Source organism: Phlebotomus argentipes, unplaced genomic scaffold (genome assembly GCF_947086385.1).
Source record: "Phlebotomus argentipes unplaced genomic scaffold, Phlebotomus argentipes genome assembly contig_15, whole genome shotgun sequence".
In the NCBI taxonomy this organism is placed as follows: Eukaryota; Metazoa; Arthropoda; class Insecta; order Diptera; family Psychodidae; genus Phlebotomus; species Phlebotomus argentipes.
This window is the reverse complement of record NW_026776181.1, coordinates 12,172,027-12,190,465: the sequence shown is the minus strand read 5'-3', so window position 1 is coordinate 12,190,465 and position 18,439 is coordinate 12,172,027. Positions and strand designations below refer to the sequence as shown.

General features: G+C 38.3%; 5 protein-coding genes across 7 annotated transcripts; 2 read left to right on the top strand and 3 right to left on the bottom strand.

Moving 5' to 3' along the window:
- Positions 1–39: 39 nt before the first annotated feature.
- Positions 40–1,209, top strand: LOC132262675 (FMR1-interacting protein NUFIP1). The gene has a single exon (XM_059762013.1). It carries the CDS (start codon positions 104–106, stop codon positions 1,172–1,174), a length of 1,071 nt encoding a protein of 356 aa, XP_059617996.1. The 5' UTR covers positions 40–103; the 3' UTR covers positions 1,175–1,209.
- On the bottom strand, positions 1,182–1,983 carry LOC132262677 (mediator of RNA polymerase II transcription subunit 11). The gene has a single exon (XM_059762015.1). It carries the CDS (start codon positions 1,605–1,607, stop codon positions 1,197–1,199), a length of 411 nt encoding a protein of 136 aa, XP_059617998.1. The 5' UTR covers positions 1,608–1,983; the 3' UTR covers positions 1,182–1,196.
- A 138-nt stretch (positions 1,984–2,121) lies between these two features.
- LOC132262676 (clavesin-2) lies at positions 2,122–4,521 on the bottom strand. The gene is made up of 4 exons (XM_059762014.1): positions 4,261–4,521; positions 3,938–4,167; positions 2,764–2,920; positions 2,122–2,704 (listed from the first exon to the last, which is right to left on the bottom strand). The coding sequence occupies exons 2-4, from the start codon at positions 4,160–4,162 to the stop codon at positions 2,211–2,213; spliced, it is 876 nt and encodes a 291-aa protein (XP_059617997.1). The 5' UTR covers positions 4,163–4,167; positions 4,261–4,521; the 3' UTR covers positions 2,122–2,210.
- A 1,604-nt stretch (positions 4,522–6,125) lies between these two features.
- LOC132262313 (uncharacterized) lies at positions 6,126–10,452 on the bottom strand. The gene is made up of 4 exons (XM_059761553.1): positions 10,253–10,452; positions 6,899–7,136; positions 6,698–6,831; positions 6,126–6,633 (listed from the first exon to the last, which is right to left on the bottom strand). Exons 1-4 carry the CDS (start codon positions 10,338–10,340, stop codon positions 6,329–6,331), a joined length of 765 nt encoding a protein of 254 aa, XP_059617536.1. The 5' UTR covers positions 10,341–10,452; the 3' UTR covers positions 6,126–6,328.
- Positions 10,453–12,088: 1,636 nt separating this feature from the next.
- Positions 12,089–18,219, top strand: LOC132261421 (glycerophosphocholine phosphodiesterase GPCPD1). Of its 3 annotated transcripts, none has more exons than XM_059760232.1 (8): positions 12,089–12,675; positions 12,754–13,001; positions 14,987–15,294; positions 15,545–15,967; positions 16,053–16,868; positions 16,983–17,129; positions 17,239–17,333; positions 17,799–17,910. In XM_059760232.1, the coding sequence occupies exons 2-7, from the start codon at positions 12,761–12,763 to the stop codon at positions 17,308–17,310; spliced, it is 2,007 nt and encodes a 668-aa protein (XP_059616215.1). In that variant the 5' UTR covers positions 12,089–12,675; positions 12,754–12,760; the 3' UTR covers positions 17,311–17,333; positions 17,799–17,910. The 3 variants fall into 3 exon arrangements, with proteins under 3 accessions (XP_059616215.1, XP_059616214.1, XP_059616213.1); XM_059760231.1 differs by having other exon boundaries at positions 17,239–17,339; positions 17,799–17,909; XM_059760230.1 differs by lacking the exon at positions 17,239–17,333 and having other exon boundaries at positions 12,091–12,675; positions 17,799–18,219.
- The last annotated feature ends 220 nt before the right edge of the window (positions 18,220–18,439 follow it).

Here is an 18,439-nt window from a genome sequence, read left to right as displayed (position 1 = left end):
TTGACATCCTTATCATAACCTCAAACTTTGTTTGGTGCTGCCATATGAAACCACGTTATTTTCTTTCTTGATTCCGTGTTTTTCTAAGTTATTTTTTGTGAAAATGGGAGATTTCTCATCATTTGATATTGAGATGTTGCAAAAGAATGCACCATACAGTGCTCCGTTCGTTCAGCCACAAAACAGGCAATTTCCCCCGCATTTTATCCCTCAGCAGCCGTCAATGTACGGGGCTCGAGGATCCACAATTCCGCCGAGATTTCTTCCCCAATATCAGCCTCAATTTTCCCGGAGGGGTCGCTTCAATCCCTACAACCAGCCTAGGAATGAGATTTGGTGCGAATCCTGCGACAGGAGTTTCTTCAGCCCAGCTAAATTCGCTCAGCATCAGGCAGAACACAAGAGAGGAAAAATTAATGAAGTCAACGAATTACATGCTGAAGTGAAGAATCTGGACTCTGCGGAGGATATTGCGAAGTGGAGAGAAGAGCGCCGCAAAAACTACCCAACTGCCAAGAATATTGAATTGCGGAGAAAAGCACAGGAGGAGCAAATGAAGAGAGGGGAGCGGATAACAGAGCGTAAATCTCGTTTTGGTCAGCGGAATCAGGTGAAAAATTCCAGAAACTTTGGTAGAAAAAGGAATCACAGGGAGAAAAGAGAAAGGAGACAGGAAGAACCATTGCCGGTGAAGGATGAGGAATTTAACAATCAAGGCGTGAGCATGTTCAAGGGAACAGCTGAATTGGATGACTATGCTGAAGCTAAAGACAATCCTCTGACCAAACTTCTCGGCATGTATGAAAGTTCGTCTGATAGCGAACCAGATGAAGGTTCTGAACAATCTACTGATAAAGAACCATCTTCAACGCTTTGTGCACTGCCGACAGAACCTGAACATCTTCCAGAGCCCTCGGAATCATCGACAGGAATTGTTGATAAACCTAAAGTTGAGAAATCCAAACCGCCTAGAAAGAACGCGCGAAAAAACTTTCCCTCCCAGCCAAAGGAGACAAGAGTTTATGAGGGATTGAACTACGAATTCCTCAATCGCAGACAGCCACCAACGATGCTTTCTCGTCTCCTCGAGAAGGATATTCGACATGAGAGAAATGTCCTTCTTCAGTGCGTTCGATTTGTGGTTGAAAATGACTTTCTCGATACTGAAAAATGAGTACTATAAATAAATTGATTTATTAAATATTTGAACCTCCCTGTTGAGCATTTCCACCGTTCGGATAATTCGGCTGCTGCCTATTGGCTATCTGCAAGTACTTCGACTTGGACTCTTCCAGCTCCCGGACGCGAGACCGAGCGTGGTGGATTCTGTGCCACGCCATCTGAAGCACCTTGGCAGCCGCATAGCCGGACCCTTCGTGAGGCTGCCCCGTAGACACTTGAGTGAGGTAGTTGATCTGCTCCAGAAGCTTGGACTCCACGGCGTTCAGGGATTTCAGGAATTGTTGTGTGTGATTCTCGGCATTCTTCTGGCTCGACTTCTCCTTGCTGAGCTCCAGCAGCGCCTGACCAGCACTCTGTAGGCACAAGACAATCTCCTTCTCTATCTGATCCAGCACCTGGATCTTCTCCAGCGGACCAGAGGTCATTCTGCAAGATATTCAGGTCCTTTTCAGCACGGATTCACACAAATATTTACAAACAGATTTTTTTTGTTGACAATCACACGTCCCAAACTCAGTGTTGCCCGTGTGGAAGCCGACGTGGGACACGATTGCTTTGGTTGCGCGCAATCAATCCGCAACTAAGTAACATTTGAAAATCGCGGTGGCGCGAGATGTATCTTAACGTTTTCAATCATTTTAATGCACTGATTTTATTAATCAGCCGTTGTTCAGTGGTTGTTCTGAGAAGAAATTACCCAGAAAGTCCAAATAACAGAATTACACTAACAGTTTTAAAGTCTCATTATGCGCAAATAGTTTTATTGGCTGCATATTGCAACCAAAACGCTATAAACAGACAAATATGCACACATTATCTGTAAATATTTGTATATTTGTTGTAACTTCAATAAAAATGTTCATTCATCGACTCCTACTCACTTAAAAGTTTGTATATTTCGAACGTACAAAAGAGGAGTATAAAATAAATAGTCATCTCTGGAAGAGAATAAACCCTCATCAAAAATGTATAATATATTTGGAATTTGTATGGAATTTTTTCTAATTAGCAATCTATGATTTTCTTGTCTAGGGAATTGCATTGGCGTATCCGTAGGAATTCCACTTCTCGATGTGATCAACATGATCCATGATGCACGGGAACCACTCCTTTCCTCCATAGTTGGTTGCTGGCAAGTTACCGCCGTAATTGGCTGGTAGGAAATCTGGATCCATGAACTTATGCAGTGATTTCATGTCGCTTCCGTGGAAATGCATTCTCTTTCCCAATTTCTCTTGAATGAACGGCTTGAAGAAGGCCCATACCATTTTAAAGAGGTACGGCTGCTTGATGATGTGCACCTCCTTGAGTCGGAGCGGCATGGCTTCCTGGATAAAGGTGAGGAGTCTCTTTGAGAATGCCGGCGACAGAGCTTTTATCTGCTTCATGGAGAGTCCATCGAAGTCCATGATAACCACCACGCCTCGGATTTGCGTGGCCACCTCCAGCTGAGCTGCCAAATGCACCAGATAAAATATTCTGAAGAGCTGATCCGAGTTCACGATCTTCGGATCCCACGGTCCTGAAGAAGATGAGTAGCAGTTTATATGTAGACAAAGCATGGATCGAAATGTTTTTTACCTCCGCAATTGACTATGAGTACACGTCGTCCCTTGTGGTCCAGATTCGTGAGGACGTTAACAATATTGTGATCCGTAAAAGCAGATTTCTCGTCCTGCGGCATCACGTGTTTCAAGAGAGACGAGTAATTCTTCTTGAACTCAGCAATCCGACGCATCTTCAGAGAAAGAACAAATCAAAAGCGAAAATAATTAATTAATAGGGAGCGAAGAGGATCAGTTCTATTGAATCATTGAATAGACACATTTGGGATACATTTGTTTAGAGAAGTAGGAAGGAATCACAAGCACACAGGCCAATGATCTGAATGCGCATGGCAAATGTTAATGCGAACAATATTTCTCAGTGCCATAATATTTGTCAATAAAAGCCTCTCTGGGGAGGAATAAGATCAGAGGTCTTCTTTACTATAGGAAAACATTCAGCGTCATTTTGATATAATGTGTACGATTGAAGTAGAATAAAGTGGCAAATCGGGTGATAATGTCCGAAAGAAAATTGTCAAACGGAGTGAGGCCAAGCTGCTGTTGTAATAGCTTCTTTGTTGGAGAGCCTCAGCTGATTAGGAGTACGAAATATTCTTATCGGGAATCACTCTGGCCTATGGGAAACTCATTCATTGGCTTTATTATGTTAACTAATAATGGGGCATTAGGGGTTTCCGTACACACAAATTCAGGTCGATGCTTCAATGAAATTATGTCATAAGTACGCCGATTGAGATAGGCCAGAAACGATCACCATCTAAAGTTCAATTGATGTTTTTGAAGTTTCCTTGTGGGAATTTGTGTTTACTCATTTTCCCATCAATTTTTTGGCATTTTTTGGCATTGTAGTCTGCCACAGCAACAAAAAACACGACAATCCTCCAATGTACTTTGTTCACGAAAATTTTATTGATATGATAAGATATGGGTGACGTTGATTGTTTCTTAAGACTCGAGAGCTTTCTTCCCTTCTCACTGAAACACTGAGGCGTGCGTGTTCAATTGAGCATGGGAAGTTTGTGATATAATAGCAAATGCCCGCATATTAATATATCGATGTGTAATCTGATGTCCTTTAGCAACAGCGAATTTTTCTTATCTTTTATCGCGTGCAAGAAATTCCAGAGGAAGCAGTAAAGCTCGCGCTCAAATAGTTTTATAGTGATTGATTCCTCTTGAGAACTCACCATCTTAATCGCACTCTCGGGATAGAAGTGGCAGGGCCTCAGGAAGATCAAGAGGAAGTCATCGTCATCCCTGTAGTGCAGATCCGTGGCCTCGTGCAGGAGCTGGCGCAGCTCCCTGATTGACTTCTCACGGATCTCTGGTGTCTCTCGTAGCTCCACTCGCGACTGTTCCAGCAGACTGTCGGTCAGTGGCGCAAGATCCAGCGTGAATGGGGGCACAGCCATAGTTCCTGCGAAGAAAGTGTTTGCCACAGTCATTTATGAACTTTCCATCCCACCCGCACTCGCGAAGCGAGCAAGACTGAAAGTGCCAATCAACTTACTCTGTTTTGTACTTTCTTGCGACAAAGCTCAAAACAATAGTGATAAATAATTTATTAGTAATAAAAGCACTATTACTTAATCGAACGCCACCGAATTTTATTGCACTGCGATGACTAAATATCGTGCGTTCAATATTGCCGACGACTGAGTATTTATTGTCTCTCGTTGAAGAGATGGTTGAAAGAAGAGCTCCAGTAACTTTCCAGGAAAATCTTCTCACTGAAAATTTTAATTCGACTTTTCACCGAGACGGTCTTAAAACGACTGACGATTACTTTAAAATTGACATTCGCTATACAACTAGGCGATGGGCTTTATTTTCGTTTGTTGATTAGCATTATCAAGTTTTTGTATATAACAACACTCTTATATTTCACGATACGAAACTTGTGTATTCCCTCAAACTGATAATATGTTCAATAAATGGAATCACGTAGGAAAATCGACAACAGAAACGATTACACTTTATTGTCGACGAAATCGTGACTAAGTGCAAAGTGCATTGCCGTGATTCTTAATACCAACAAACTTTGAACAAAGTAAAGGCATTGTCACCACCAAATTACTCATCAAGGGGTGATATTTTTAAGAAAATGGACATTTCATGAAATCAAGAGATAGGTGATAAGACATCATATGCCATAATTTATCTTATAATTCAGATACTTCTTATAAAGGGTTTCATGCGAAAAATCACAAAGACGTCGCAATAAAATGAGTTTCGTGGTTTCTTCACTATCTCTCTTCAGCACATTCCTTATCGAAACACTCTCACAAGAAAAGAAACTGAACAAAAGCTTTATCTGGCTAAATGCACTCAATACAAACAATCGAAAGTGATCAATGTATTTGACAAATATTCTCTTATCATGAGTGTAATTAAATATTTGCCAGTAATCATGATGCAAGTACGAGATTTATTCAAAATCACCCTTAAAATCATGTGAAATATTTCGCGCCGAGTGAGAAAAATGTTTTTATAATTAATTATTCAACGCGAAAGTGAATGTTGGAGCATTAGAATCTCGTGTTCACGTGAAACATGGCAAAGGTTATCGAATGTCGAAAGTTACACTTCATGCGCTTCTTCATTAATAATCTCATTATGTTGTGAAATTGATTTTTGAGCTTATCTCTAGGTGGAGTCATTGAGCATTGTTAAAATAATCTTAGTCAAGGGGTGAATTACTTCGCTAAATACTACCAACTAACTTTTTATGAAATACAAGAATGTACGATTAGGAAAACGCGTTCCATTTTAACAAATGGGGCTTCTGACGAAAAAAAGAAGGAAAAGAGAACTTACTTGTTATCTTAGCCCGTTGTGGCCTTTCTTAACTCATAAGCATTATCAAATAGGTTTTTAAATTGCTCGATTGGGGAGAAAAAGTGAGATGAATTCCTCTCGATCCAATTATGAATAGAAATTTCTTCATTTAGTTTACTGATAATGAAATATTTATGTAAAAATTATCTGTAAATACATTTTATTGGCGTAGAATGAGCAAATACAACACTTCAATCATTACAAAATACACATGAATATAAACTACTGCTGTTAATGTAGTGATTATTACAATACTTCTCTTGGTTATTGCTGAAAGTCAAGGTTCACTCTGTATACTACTGATCATCTGCCATCTGAAAATTGATTCAAGCGAAAAAATGTACAGCCAATACAATAAAATAATGATTTAATTGCCAACTGCATTCGATATCTCAACATGGAATATTTTCTTCTTTTACCTATTTTTTTTATCGTGTGACAAAGAACCATTATAGTGATTGCAATTTGTGTACATCACAATTGCGATAAATCGTCTGTATTGCTATGCTGCACTAAAGAATCACCAATTCTGACTGCATAATGCGAAGGAAGTAAAAAACTACTCTCAGTTAATATGTTTACTTGTTGCAAGTAAAAATCTACATAAATAGCAAAATTGTACAATCTTTCAATTACACATTTTTCCCTTTCTATTTATAAAATTCGCACACCACTCTGCTGAGGCCGTCACTTCTGGTATCATAAAATGAGGATGGGAGATGACGATGGATTTCGTTGAATTATACGTCTGGAAACATTTCGTCAAATGTGGAATCCTTAAGAATGTTGTTGGCGATATCAAGGAATGTCTTGGACAGACTCTTCTCCAGGCCGGGAATGATTTCATTCAAGAAGAGCTTCGAGTTGTCGTTGATCACTTGATTTCCCACTTGTCCCAATACAGGATCACCATTGAAGAGGTTGTCCAAGAAGATCTTCTGATCCTCAATCTTGATCTTGGCCTGAAGTCGATTGAATCGCACCCTCTCGACACCATCCTCCATCACCTTGTTTCCTCGCAACTTCACTGAAGCTCTCGTTCGTGCTGGAAAGTATAGCAAAATAAATTATTAGAAAATTTCGACAGTTACAGATCAGTTTATTCATACAAAGAGTTCCTCGAACATTTCCTTTGCCTCCGATGTCAAGCAAGAGAATGCGGATTTTCAAGGCATATTTCCCAGTGAAATTCAATTGAGGCAGAAAAATATTGAAGTCAAAGGCCAGATTATTAATATCGGCTCTGAAAAGAAGAAATCAGTCCATCAGAAATATGATTAACAATTATCATGATTAAAACTATTTCTTACTTGAGCTTCTCAACGACAAATTGACTGGGACCGCTGACCAGGAGATTGGTAAACGTAGCCCTAAACTCCTGTCCACGATGCATTTCGATGTTCTCAATCATCATGGGCTCCAATGGTGGAGTCTTGAAGTTCTCCCCAAGATCCCCAACAGACAAATCGGGTCGCAGTCTTTCCACAGCATCAATTATGCATTCCTCCGGTCGTGGAAGATTCCTTGAGCATGTTTTTATAGTAGAGGCTGTGGGAAATAATTAAACATTGAAGATGATCATCACGATTGTCACCGAGATATAATATAATCAGTGCAAGTGTTTCTTATGCGCGGAAATGACACTTTCTTAGTGTTCTGTGTTGATTTTTTGCACGATAACTATGTCACGCAAGGGGGAGATGTTGTGTCGGAAGTGATGTACAGTAGTATTGCATGAAAGCATTAAAAATCTCTAGCTGAGACAAGAGAATCTAGATCAGATAGATGAGGAGGAAGTATTGGTATTTTTTCTAAAACTCTATTAAAGTGATGAAAGTGTTAGATTTCCTGCACACAATTGTGAAAATGCCAGAAAATGATACGCAGATATTTATTGCCACATTATTTCCCCCTTGACACCGTAGGAGCTTTCCTATCTCGGACACGGTATTTCCTTTGCATCTTGTGCACTCCCGTTGATCATACTTAATCAAGATCAAGTGCACCGGACCCATTTGTCTATGAATATCGTGACGCGCTCTCTAATGCCGTCTCGCACACACGAAGGTTGATGCTGAATTTGATGATTGTTGTGAATTATTCAATATTCCACATCTTGCGTATCATGCTCAGATCTACAGATGTTTTTGATTCTCTCGCGTCAGATTTATTCATACTTATAATTCATTCCTAACCTGTCTCAAATGGAACAAGAAAAGCTTCGAACAAAAAGAAGATTATAGTCAGATTGATCTCACTTGATTGCCTTTAACAAAACAAATAAGCTTCCTAGCTATTAATAAGATCGAAACAGATTAACTGATAGGGGAGTGTGGACCTCTGTGAGAATCTAAGATTGCGAGTCAGAGTTTAATTATAGCGTCTACATTGTGCGACATATACGCATACTAGAGATTTGCTACTATTTTAGTACACTTGCAATCTAGTAATAAGTGTAATTACTCTGTGGTCTGATTCCCCACCCCTTTTCAACCAAGTTGAATAACCTTTGACCAACGAAGCCCCACTCTTCCCTAGTTCTTTGGGATTTTCTTTTCTCTTAGTCATAGCTAAGTGATTTTAATTCGCTCTTTTTTCTAATATTCCCACAGATAATTTGCATGGGTATTATATAATTGTACAATATGTAACTTGTATTTTTATACGAACTTAAACAAATTGTAATACACTTCTACTCAAGTGATAAAGGTAAAATCAATATGGAAAGCAAAGGAGAACCGCGGAGAGTGTGATTGAGAGGCAAAAAGTCCACTTGAATATGGCATATAATAAATTTTTTGAGCGCATATTGATATGTCTGTGTCGAATAAGGTATATTATTTTGTAATAATACGCGGCGCTTTCTCGAAAACTCACATCAGCAGAAAGAGTGAATTACTTAATGGACTATGTCACGATAGAAAGGATGTGACTTCATATCATGCGGCTAGAATTTAAATGCGAATTTGCGTACATTAAATTGATTTCCGCAAATTACACTCTGACGATGTCTATGACACAATTCTTGCAAAGGCCACGAGATTCCATTCTGTTAAGAAATCCCATCACAGTGCATCAATTCCTATAGGGGTCTTTTGAACTTTGCCGTTGGTTGAGTTTACAAATTGTAATCAAAGATTGCAGACTCTGAAAAATTTATGGCCATGTCGAATTTCATGTTGTGGCTTTTCAGCTTTTAAGTGGATGTCAACCGGAGATCTTAAAGCGTCAGGTGAGAAAAAATCTCTAACCCAAATTTCGGTTACATTTCTTAACTCGTAAAATATATGATTAGTCAGCCAATACGCGATGTGAAAAAAGTATTGCATGCAATAACTCGCGAAGCTTTCAGTTTCGATGTGATATTTTCTAAAATGGCACTTTGGGATGTTGAACTCGAAGCATTTACAATTGTAAACGCGAATTAAGTTTTTCTTCTCATTCTTCCCTGACGACATTTGTTGTGTCTACACACGAAGCCAAAGAGATAATTATTTCATCCGCAGACTGTGTACCTTGTCCAAATGCGCCTATTACAGGTTTTCGCGCCGAGAAACTCGATCACTTCCACTTTTAGCTCTTTTATACCTTGTCGCTATTTCTTGTCCCAGCGGAAGTACAATTTATGTTGAAACATTCAAATATGCACATAATGTGCAGGCCGGAGATTTGCCAAAGGAAAAATTCTTACTAAAGTGCATCATATATTAATATTTATATCGCAATGCCACTCAAGGTTATTGCGGCATTTTTATCCCATCATTTAATGAAATCTTATATATGTTGTGCAATTTCTGGCAAAAACAGCAAGCTCAATTCAAGCAGACAAATAAATAGCAAACGATTTACTACTCATTTGTATGTTGAATTCAAATTCTCTTATTTTTCACTCCATAAAGCAACCAGAAGCTGGCGAAATGCGTCAAGTGTCTTTTTTATCACTTAATATTCTACTCATGTTCACTCCATCAGAGTAATAACCATGAGGATATTATTATTCAAATTTTTAGTATGTGCACATCATGTTTGTCAAATTCTAGCCAATATTGTTTGAACTAAAGTGTTTTCGCTCTACACATTTCCTCAATGAAGCCAGAAGCAGAAATTGATGTGAGATTATTTGCTGTTAGAAAATGCACGATGAAAAGCGAAACTCTTGTATAAATCTTGAAGTTAACATTCAAACAGTAATTTTCGCGGAAGTTATTCTATCTATAGAACAGTATACAATCTTTCTAGGTAACAGTGAAACTTGATTCACAATCACCAATTTAGTCCTTTGACGTGTGATATCTAACAATTATAACTTTAGGACAATTATATTTAAATGATCTGCTTATTAGCTGTGATTTAACTTTACACATCAATTATAATTTCTATTTATACCCTTGAACGCAGCATAAGCTCGAATCGCTCAAATAAAGAAGAAAAAGGAATCGTGAAATCTCTCAGGTGTTTCACAATTCCTCTTTTGTGTTTTTTTTCTTCTCATCGAAAATCAAATATTAAATAATCTACAGTGCTGACTTTTTTGTCATCTTATAGTCACACAAAAATCCCAAGAAACTAGCTTTTGAATTGTATTTCTAACCTTGTAAAGCACATCAGGAAAAAATTCCATTGTATATTAATAAAAAAAAGCCCTGTTTTCCTGCTTCACTTACGCAAATTTCCAAGTGATCCATTAATAAGTCCAAGGAGTAAAATGCCCACGAGTGCGATAAATTTCTCTTTTCTCGTAAAATCTTCCATGGTTTCGGCACTTGCACACTTTGGGAGAGACCTGATAAATTTGCACAAACGCTTATACGCACGACGGTGACTCGAGATGTACTTGTTGAAAGTCCGACATCCACAACTCAAACTGATATCTTTCTGGACAAACTTCTCTTTATATACAAGACAGTACGACTGGTGCCCACCATTCAACAGATCCGCACTTTTTCTCCAGTCTGCATTTTCTAGGGGGAAACTCACGCTGGGGAATTTTTCTGGTTTTCCATCGTCTCGTTCTTCATTCCACTGAATCATACAATTTATCCAATTCATTGTGGATTTTTCGCAGTCTCTCCCACTAAGCTAATCCATCTCTGTTCCCACCGAACGATATTTATCTTAGGTATTATTGCAATTTGACAAAAAAGACATCACGCGTCGAAAAAGCCTTTTTTTCTCACCGCAATTTCCATGTAGATATCATACAAAGTACTACAGTGATGAGAGTTAATTCAATAGACTGTTTGCATATCTCAAATTGAAATGAGTAATTAATAATGCTTTTTCTTCATCAATGAAGTGCCAGCAATATTAGCTAGACAGGCATTCGTTCATTTGCAAAGTAAAAAAAATTAAAAAAAAAACAAGTTACACGCAGTGGAAATGCAGACCTTCAAAAAATAGTGAGATTAATGGATGTTTAAGTACCATTTAAATTTTTTCTTGGTAATCTATTTGTCCATTATTTATATAGAGATCGTTTGCAACATCCATTTTTATCCTTCACACAATTTTCGAACAACTTTGCTCATCAAGAAAGTTTTATTGTTGGAAAAGAAATCATAAGTTACACTTGCTCTTGAACGTGAACTTTTCATTGTTGGTCATTTCTTCGCATTGAGATTACATCATTGTTGAGATTGAAGAAAATTTCAGTCATAAAAACAAAACTAGTTCTTAAGTGTGTTGGGAAAGCACAAATTGATTGTGGGAAGCTGTGGTCACAAGTGGATTAAAAATTCTCGTGTTTTCCGAAATGCAATGCAAGTGTATTGAATTAAGAGTAATTGATCATAGAGATAATCCTTTGTATGTATAAAAAATTAATAGATAGATATAAGAATTTTTTATATTTCGGATTCTTCGCTAAAACAACCTACAAATAAAAACTATATTATTATACTAGAAATGTTCTCCTAATACATGTGTTTCATATACATTGGATAGTTATTTTTTTCATTTTGTATTAAATCATATTGAATGATTAAGTTAGCAAAGAAATGCAAAAACCGTTTTTTTATTGCATAGATTTCAAACGATTACTTTGAATGCCAACTCAACAGGGTTGACCAAATAATTTTCGTTCAGTTACGTATGTGTTTCCCCAATTTAGAATCACGGGATTTTTCGTAGGAAATCCGATTGAGAAAATCTATTGATCTGTACCTTATCTGAAAAGTTTTAAAACTCTGCGATTTTACCAAACCTTTCACAGAATAACAGAAGATGTTTCAAAACAGAAAATACTTTAAATAATTTTTAATTTAAATTTTAATATGTAAATTAGATTATATACAATTATATGAGGTTTCAGTTAAATTTCCATAATTTTGCTGATTTCAATTATATGAATTTTGGTGATAAAACACAACGAACCGTGAGCGATTCACGATTATATGCAATTTTTGATGTTATATATGCTTATATATTTATAAGGCATATGAGACAATCGCAGACAAATCATTAGACTCTTCCCTCTCTCATCTACAGTGCGGACAGAATTGCTATGAGGCAAGCTTGTCACTTTGTTGAGATTCTCTGGGTTTGAGCTTGGTGTGTGCGTCGCGAAAACCTCATTTATCAATAATAGCTCGTGCAGTTTAGTATTAAAAGTATAAAATGGCATCAGACAACTGCATATTCGGTGATGGAAGCACTAAATGTAGCCAGAACGTGTAGTATTTGTGTGGATTTCGTGGTGAAAAAGTGTTACATTTTTCATTTTACGCTCTTTTGTTTACCTTTGTGGGTTGTAAGAAAGTTTCATTCATTTCACCAAGAAGGATAATCGGCTTTTTCGTCTGCTGCCCCGAACTAATTAGGGCTTAATTCCTGGAGCATTGAGTGTCTCGTGAGTAAGTGAGGTGTCGAGAATAGAGAAGGAGTGTAGTAAGAAGTAACTCAGGTCATTGGAAGTCCTTGGGCGAGTGAAAATCGTAAACTGTATATCGAGTTGTTGAGCAGAGAGCAAGAAACTCAGGGCCGCATTTGGAATTCCGACTGATCTTCAGGAAAAGAGGGTCACCGAGGTACTGCGACGTACAGCATCAGTGGACAAGTGTTCTTTGCTTCTATAACACGGAAACAACAGGTAATTTTTCGGCGCTGCAATAGGCGCAATTTTGTGAGGTGACTTCCTGCAAACTAAAATAACTTTTGTGAATCGTAGAAGAACGATGCAGCGTTGGTGGTACATTGATGATAGCAACAAGAGCGGCAAGAGTGATGTGGCAACTTTTAGTGCTCCTCGGTCGCGGATCAGCGCGCCACGTCAATTGGACGACCGGAAGTGGACCTTTAAAGTTCACACTCCGCAGCAGCTTGGCAACAACAACGAGATCGTGGCAATTGCCGGAGATTGCGAGCAGCTTGGCAATTGGAAGCCCAATGATGTGTTCCCTATGGAGAGGGTCGAAGGTGAGTGCAATGCCATGCGACACGGAAGACCTCAATTTGCCACTTTGTGCACTATAAATTGAATCACTCGCAAAGAAAGCCAACGATAAGAATAGTGACTTAATGAGAAAGTGTTGAAATTTCACACAGAAGCTAATGCAAACGTCTCCAGAGGAGCAAAGACCAGACAGATTATGTGTACGTTTGGTGGCAAGAAACTCTATCAAATGTGGCGATGTGTGGAGAAAAATCGCACGAGGAAAGTGCTAAAATTAAAAATCAGATGATCGCTCGCGACGCGTGTGAAAAGGCGAGAGAGAATAGCGATATTCATGCCAAAGTAGGTGTGACGCACATAATTTAATGAAGCGATACTATCTCTATTGGATAACATTGGTTACGATAAGACGTAGTTGACTTGGGTATTTTTTCCCCTACAGTAAATATTTATGGGTGTTCTTGAAACTTTTTTAATTTGCCAAAGTCATGAGACAACGGCATCAAGCACTAGAAGAGACACATCGTATCAAAGCAGTATCTAAGATCACAACTCTCTTTCCGTGAGCTTTCGTGAAGTACTTAAGTAACTGTTAAATCAGTAATCAGCTGATTGTCTGGCCCCCACGCTCGCCTGATCGGTGAGTCCGCCTGTTTGTGTACACACAATCGCATAGCGATTGTGCTCGTCACACACAAAGCACGAGGCGAGCATTCACTTCGTGGATTCGCAGCAAAAACAAGCAAATAAACAGCGACTTGGATGTCAAGAGGAGAAAAAGAATGCATGTGCATTTAATTCTCTTTATTGCTAAGATAATAAGTTTTCCAAGCATGAACACAGATATTAATTTTACATTTGTGCAAACATGAGAAAGCGACATTGCAATCTCTCAGAACGGAAACCTTGAAAAGTGCAAGTTTTCATAGTAAAATAATATGTATTTGGCGCAAATTGTAACGTGAGTAAGGCTGCAATGAGGTGCAGTTTGATAATTACTTAACGTGATAGTAGATTTTTCTAATAATTTCCTCTATGCGGAACCACTGAGAATGAAACTTGTGTAATGAAAATTCCTATAGAAGAACAACACATTTAGATTTTAGCTGACACGAGGCACGAGATCTCGTGCTCAAGATGCTATATTGAGAATAATAATCGTGTTTTGATGCGTGCAAAGCTGACCCAGTTTGTTGCCTTTCACTGCCATCATATCTCCTGTTTTGCCTGTTTTTCCCCTCGTAGTTACATATTATTTTATAATAATAAATTTATTGACATCACAATAATTTTTTAAAATATCCAAGCTAGCAAATATTGACGAAAATATGATTAGGCGTAAGATATGCAACACTGATGATAAATAATCGTCGATCGTCAATTTATTGTCATTGTTTTGCAAAAATTAGTTGCTCAGTTTAAAAACCATCACAAACTTTGCAGATCTTCCTCACTTTCCCCTACAAGTGCGTAATATTAATTAAATTTGAGAAATCTGTAAATAGAGTGTTATCCCATCTTATATAATTCGGTGCGTTATCTACACTTGTCTCAATTTTAATTACCAACTTGTCTTCTGCCAACAAGTGACACTCGATCGTCGCCCGTGGCGAAATCTCCCGATACTTGGCTTGCAAATATATTTTGATAGCATTATCGTTGAGTATTCTCTGTAAGCACTTCTGTAGTATTTCTACACTTTCTTCACGCGTCTTCACAAGTCAGGCGATGAGTAAAGTCCAATGTTTTTTGTAAACTTCGCAGAAAAACTGCGAAACGGAGAATTTACGTTATTCGATAGAAAACCACGTCTCTGTTTCTGGTAAACGTGGTAAAATTATAATTAGCGTGAATTCTACTTGGATAATTTGTTTGAGATGTAAAGAATGTAGTGTCTTCTATTACTTTTTGAAATGCTAATACCTTTTTTGGTTTTCTTTTACCGTATTTCAACGGCCTTCTGTTGGCGATATGATGCTGTGTGAACATCATTTTGGCGATGATCCAGGAAGTGATATCTGGGCCGCTGTTGTGGACATTCCTTCTCAACGTGTTATCAACTATCGCTATTTGATTTGCGCTGTCGATCCGGCCACTCAGAATGTACATGTGCGACAATGGGAGACTCACCTTACTGCCAGGAGCATTCCTGCCTTCACGGACACCTTGGAGTCGTTCGACACGTTTGGTGACATTGGCGGAACGTATAAAGTTGACAGAGGATGGCTGACCACAGAGACTATCTTCCAATTCTCCTTCTACAATAATCCATTCATGCTCACGGGAAAGGCAAAGAACAAATTGATATACGTAAAGGTGAGTATCGAAGATGGAAAACGCCTTTAAGATCAAAACTTAGACATAAAATTATTTGTAATTTAGTACAATTATCAGAGCATTACACTTGGTCAAGTGGTATCAAATCGTATAATATCGTTTTGAAAAATGCATAGCTTGCCAATATGATAATTCTAGTAATTAAATGATTGAGATGCTCAAGATGAAGATGACTTAGGAGACAGAGAGGAGAGAAAACATATGTTTTTCTTATATTATTTGCTTTTAGTTGACTCCAATGAATTTGCGTGTAAGCTCTGAGGCCCAAGATATTGCTGCCGTTCTTGAAGAATCGCTGTCGAATGATACCCGTGAAAATGGCACAGAACAGCCAGCATACGCCTTCACGGAATGCGTATCACTGCAAAGCGATGAGGCCAAACTAGAGCCGCTCTCGCAATTTGGCCGCGCCTATCATCCGGATGATATTTTAATGTTTCACGTTACAGTGACGGAGCCCGAGAATGTGGCCTATTTAATCGATTTGTATACATACAGTTCTAGGACATGCCAGGAAGAGCCGCCGCGACATGTTGGTTATCACTATATATTGCCTAATTTGTTGAAGAAATCCGAAGGGCAATTGGAGTTGTCAGTGACATGCGCCTCCAAGCATCGCCCGCTCGGCATGATGAGAGTGGAGTATGTGAAGGTGAGTGAATATGAGATGTCTCATGTGATAAGGCGCCTTTGGCTCTACTTAAGGCTTTTCCTTGTTTCACTCCACATGGTTACAGATAACGCCATTCGCGCCGCAAAAGCTGAATTTGAAGACGTCATACGTAAGACACTGGAATCCCAAGTGGAAGGGCTTGGAAATTGGACACCGCGGCTCAGGCACGAGTTTCAAGTCGAAGGACGGCAATCTCATAAGGGAGAATACAATCGCCTCGCTGAAAAAGGCTGTGGCGCATGGAGCCGATATGGTGGAATTTGACGTGCAATTGAGCAAAGATCTCGTGCCCGTGATTTATCATGATTTCTCTGTGTACGTGTGCCTCAAGAGGAAGAAGCAAATTGATACTAATGACATGCTGGAATTGCCAATGGGCGATCTGACACTGGAGCAATTGAACAATCTCAAGGTGTACCATGTTGAGGAAGGAAAATCACGTGAGCCGCGCTTCTTCGATGAGGATTTGGAGGAGCATCAGCCATTTCCAACGCTGGCCAAAGCCTTGGAGACAATCGATCCTCACGTGGGCTTCAATGTGGAGGTGAAATGGTCAATGCGCTTCTCAGATGGCACACGCGAGAGTGACTACATGACGGACAAGAATCTGTATGTGGACGCTATTTTGGACGTGGTTCTCAATCATGCAGCAACACGGCGGATTGTCTTCTCATGCTTTGATCCCGACATTTGCACGATGCTGCGCTTCAAGCAGAACTTGTATCCAGTGATGTTTCTCACGTGCGGCGACACAGCCAAGTATCCAAAGTATTACGATCCACGCTGCAATTCTCATGGTAACGCCATTAAGAATGCCTGTGCGATGGAGCTCCTGGGAATAGTGGGGAATTCTGAAGATTTACTGAAGAACCAACAATCGGTAATATGAAACTTTATACATTTTTCGTCAATCAGTGGTGGAATTTGATAATAATGTATTCTCATTTTTCACTTTCTTTCCTCTATCTTTGCTTGTGTACTGATAAAAACGCAGATTCAGCAGACCATCGACAACGGTTTGATAATTTTTTGCTGGGGCGAAGAGAATAATTGCTCCAATACGATTCGACACCTGAAGAATTTAGGACTTCATGCCATTATTTATGATAAGATGGATGTGTTTTCAACCAAAGAACGGAAGGTAATGAGATTAAAATTCAATGAACTGGTAATTAAAGAAAGAAACACAAAGATAGAGAACTTATGCGATATGTGCAATGATTATTGATAAATGAGCAATACTATTGTAGATGCGACCAGGCTCAGATCGTCTGGAGTGTGAATGTCTAACTTGTCAAGCAGAAGATATTTTGGTTCTCTGATATTATTGATGTCAGATTTTTAGGTGAAAGTATGTTTTGATTGCACTCTGCATTCCCCTTCTTTTTCCACTTTCACATACTGATATTATTTATCACTTAAAAATTTGTTTGCTGCTTGAATCACTGAAATTGTAGACAGTCTATTCTATTTGAATATTCGGAAGACATTCACATGAAGTGCATTTGATTTATCATTTACATTATGTATTGATTTAATTGCTTCTCTTTGCTCAACAATTCTGTATTCTCTGCAGACTTTGCTCGGGAGAAAAAAAAATCATTTCCTTATTGTAGAAACATATGAAATGCCATTATAATGAACAGAGTGTTGGACAAAATAGTTCTCTAATCGCATGTTTCAGTTTGCGGTTCATTATAGTTCATTTCATATGAATGACCATTTGATTTATACCTTATTTAATTTCCACATTCCATTTTATTGTATGTCAAATTGGTGAATATTTATTAACTTTGCGTCATTCCCACAGGAGAACATCTTTTTATTGGAGGCTCGCGAATCCCAGAATGAATTGCTGCAGAATATTCACGAGGAGAAGCGCAAAGACATATTGGATAAACTGGTTTCTGCCAAATAAATAAGATCTCTAACATTTTTAAAAATAATGTGCAAATCTTGTCTTGAGTAATATTTCATAAGATAGTGGAGGATTGAATAAAATTTGCATAAGGAGTTTTACCAATTACTAAAAATTGACCGCTGAAAATTACTTTTTATCTTTTCTCGTTGTTGTAAAATGGAATTATATAAGAGAAGCAAATGACGATATTTATTTCAAAATAAACAATATTTTACCTCATATTAGTGTTAAGGTAAAGTGGTAATTTGATATGGAGTTCTATGATGGTTTGCGGTAATGTTTCTGGAAAATAAATATAAGATAGAGATAATTGTGCTTTTGATTTTGTGTATCACTACATTCTTGAGCTATATGTTATATTTAAATGAATATATAATACACTATAATGATTCTAATACGTAGGAGATTCCACATTGAGATTGAGAATAAATGTTCGACATCTGACAAATCTGTATTAAGATGAGTTTAAATTGTTCCCTGCATTCAATAGAAGTGCAGACTTTGTGAATGTCGTGATTATTGAGTTGCTT

Coding starts and splice junctions, on each gene's coding strand:
- LOC132262675 (XM_059762013.1), top strand. CDS start 104: ATGGGAGATTTCTCATCATTTGATATTGAGATGTTGCAAAAGAATGCA.
- LOC132262676 (XM_059762014.1), bottom strand. CDS start 4,162: ATGGCTGTGCCCCCATTCACGCTGGATCTTGCGCCACTGACCGACAGT. Junction 2,921..3,937: donor CCGAGAGTGCGATTAAGATG/GTGAGTTCTCAA, acceptor CTTTCTCTGAAG/ATGCGTCGGATTGCTGAGTT. Junction 2,705..2,763: donor ACTCATAGTCAATTGCGGAG/GTAAAAAACATT, acceptor CATCTTCTTCAG/GACCGTGGGATCCGAAGATC.
- LOC132262313 (XM_059761553.1), bottom strand. CDS start 10,340: ATGGAAGATTTTACGAGAAAAGAGAAATTTATCGCACTCGTGGGCATT. Junction 6,832..6,898: donor TTTGTCGTTGAGAAGCTCAA/GTAAGAAATAGT, acceptor TCTTCTTTTCAG/AGCCGATATTAATAATCTGG. Junction 6,634..6,697: donor AAATGTTCGAGGAACTCTTT/GTATGAATAAAC, acceptor TATACTTTCCAG/CACGAACGAGAGCTTCAGTG.
- LOC132261421 (XM_059760230.1), top strand. CDS start 12,761: ATGCAGCGTTGGTGGTACATTGATGATAGCAACAAGAGCGGCAAGAGT. Junction 15,968..16,052: donor TGAGAGTGGAGTATGTGAAG/GTGAGTGAATAT, acceptor ACATGGTTACAG/ATAACGCCATTCGCGCCGCA. Junction 16,869..16,982: donor TACTGAAGAACCAACAATCG/GTAATATGAAAC, acceptor ATAAAAACGCAG/ATTCAGCAGACCATCGACAA.
- LOC132262677 (XM_059762015.1), bottom strand. CDS start 1,607: ATGACCTCTGGTCCGCTGGAGAAGATCCAGGTGCTGGATCAGATAGAG.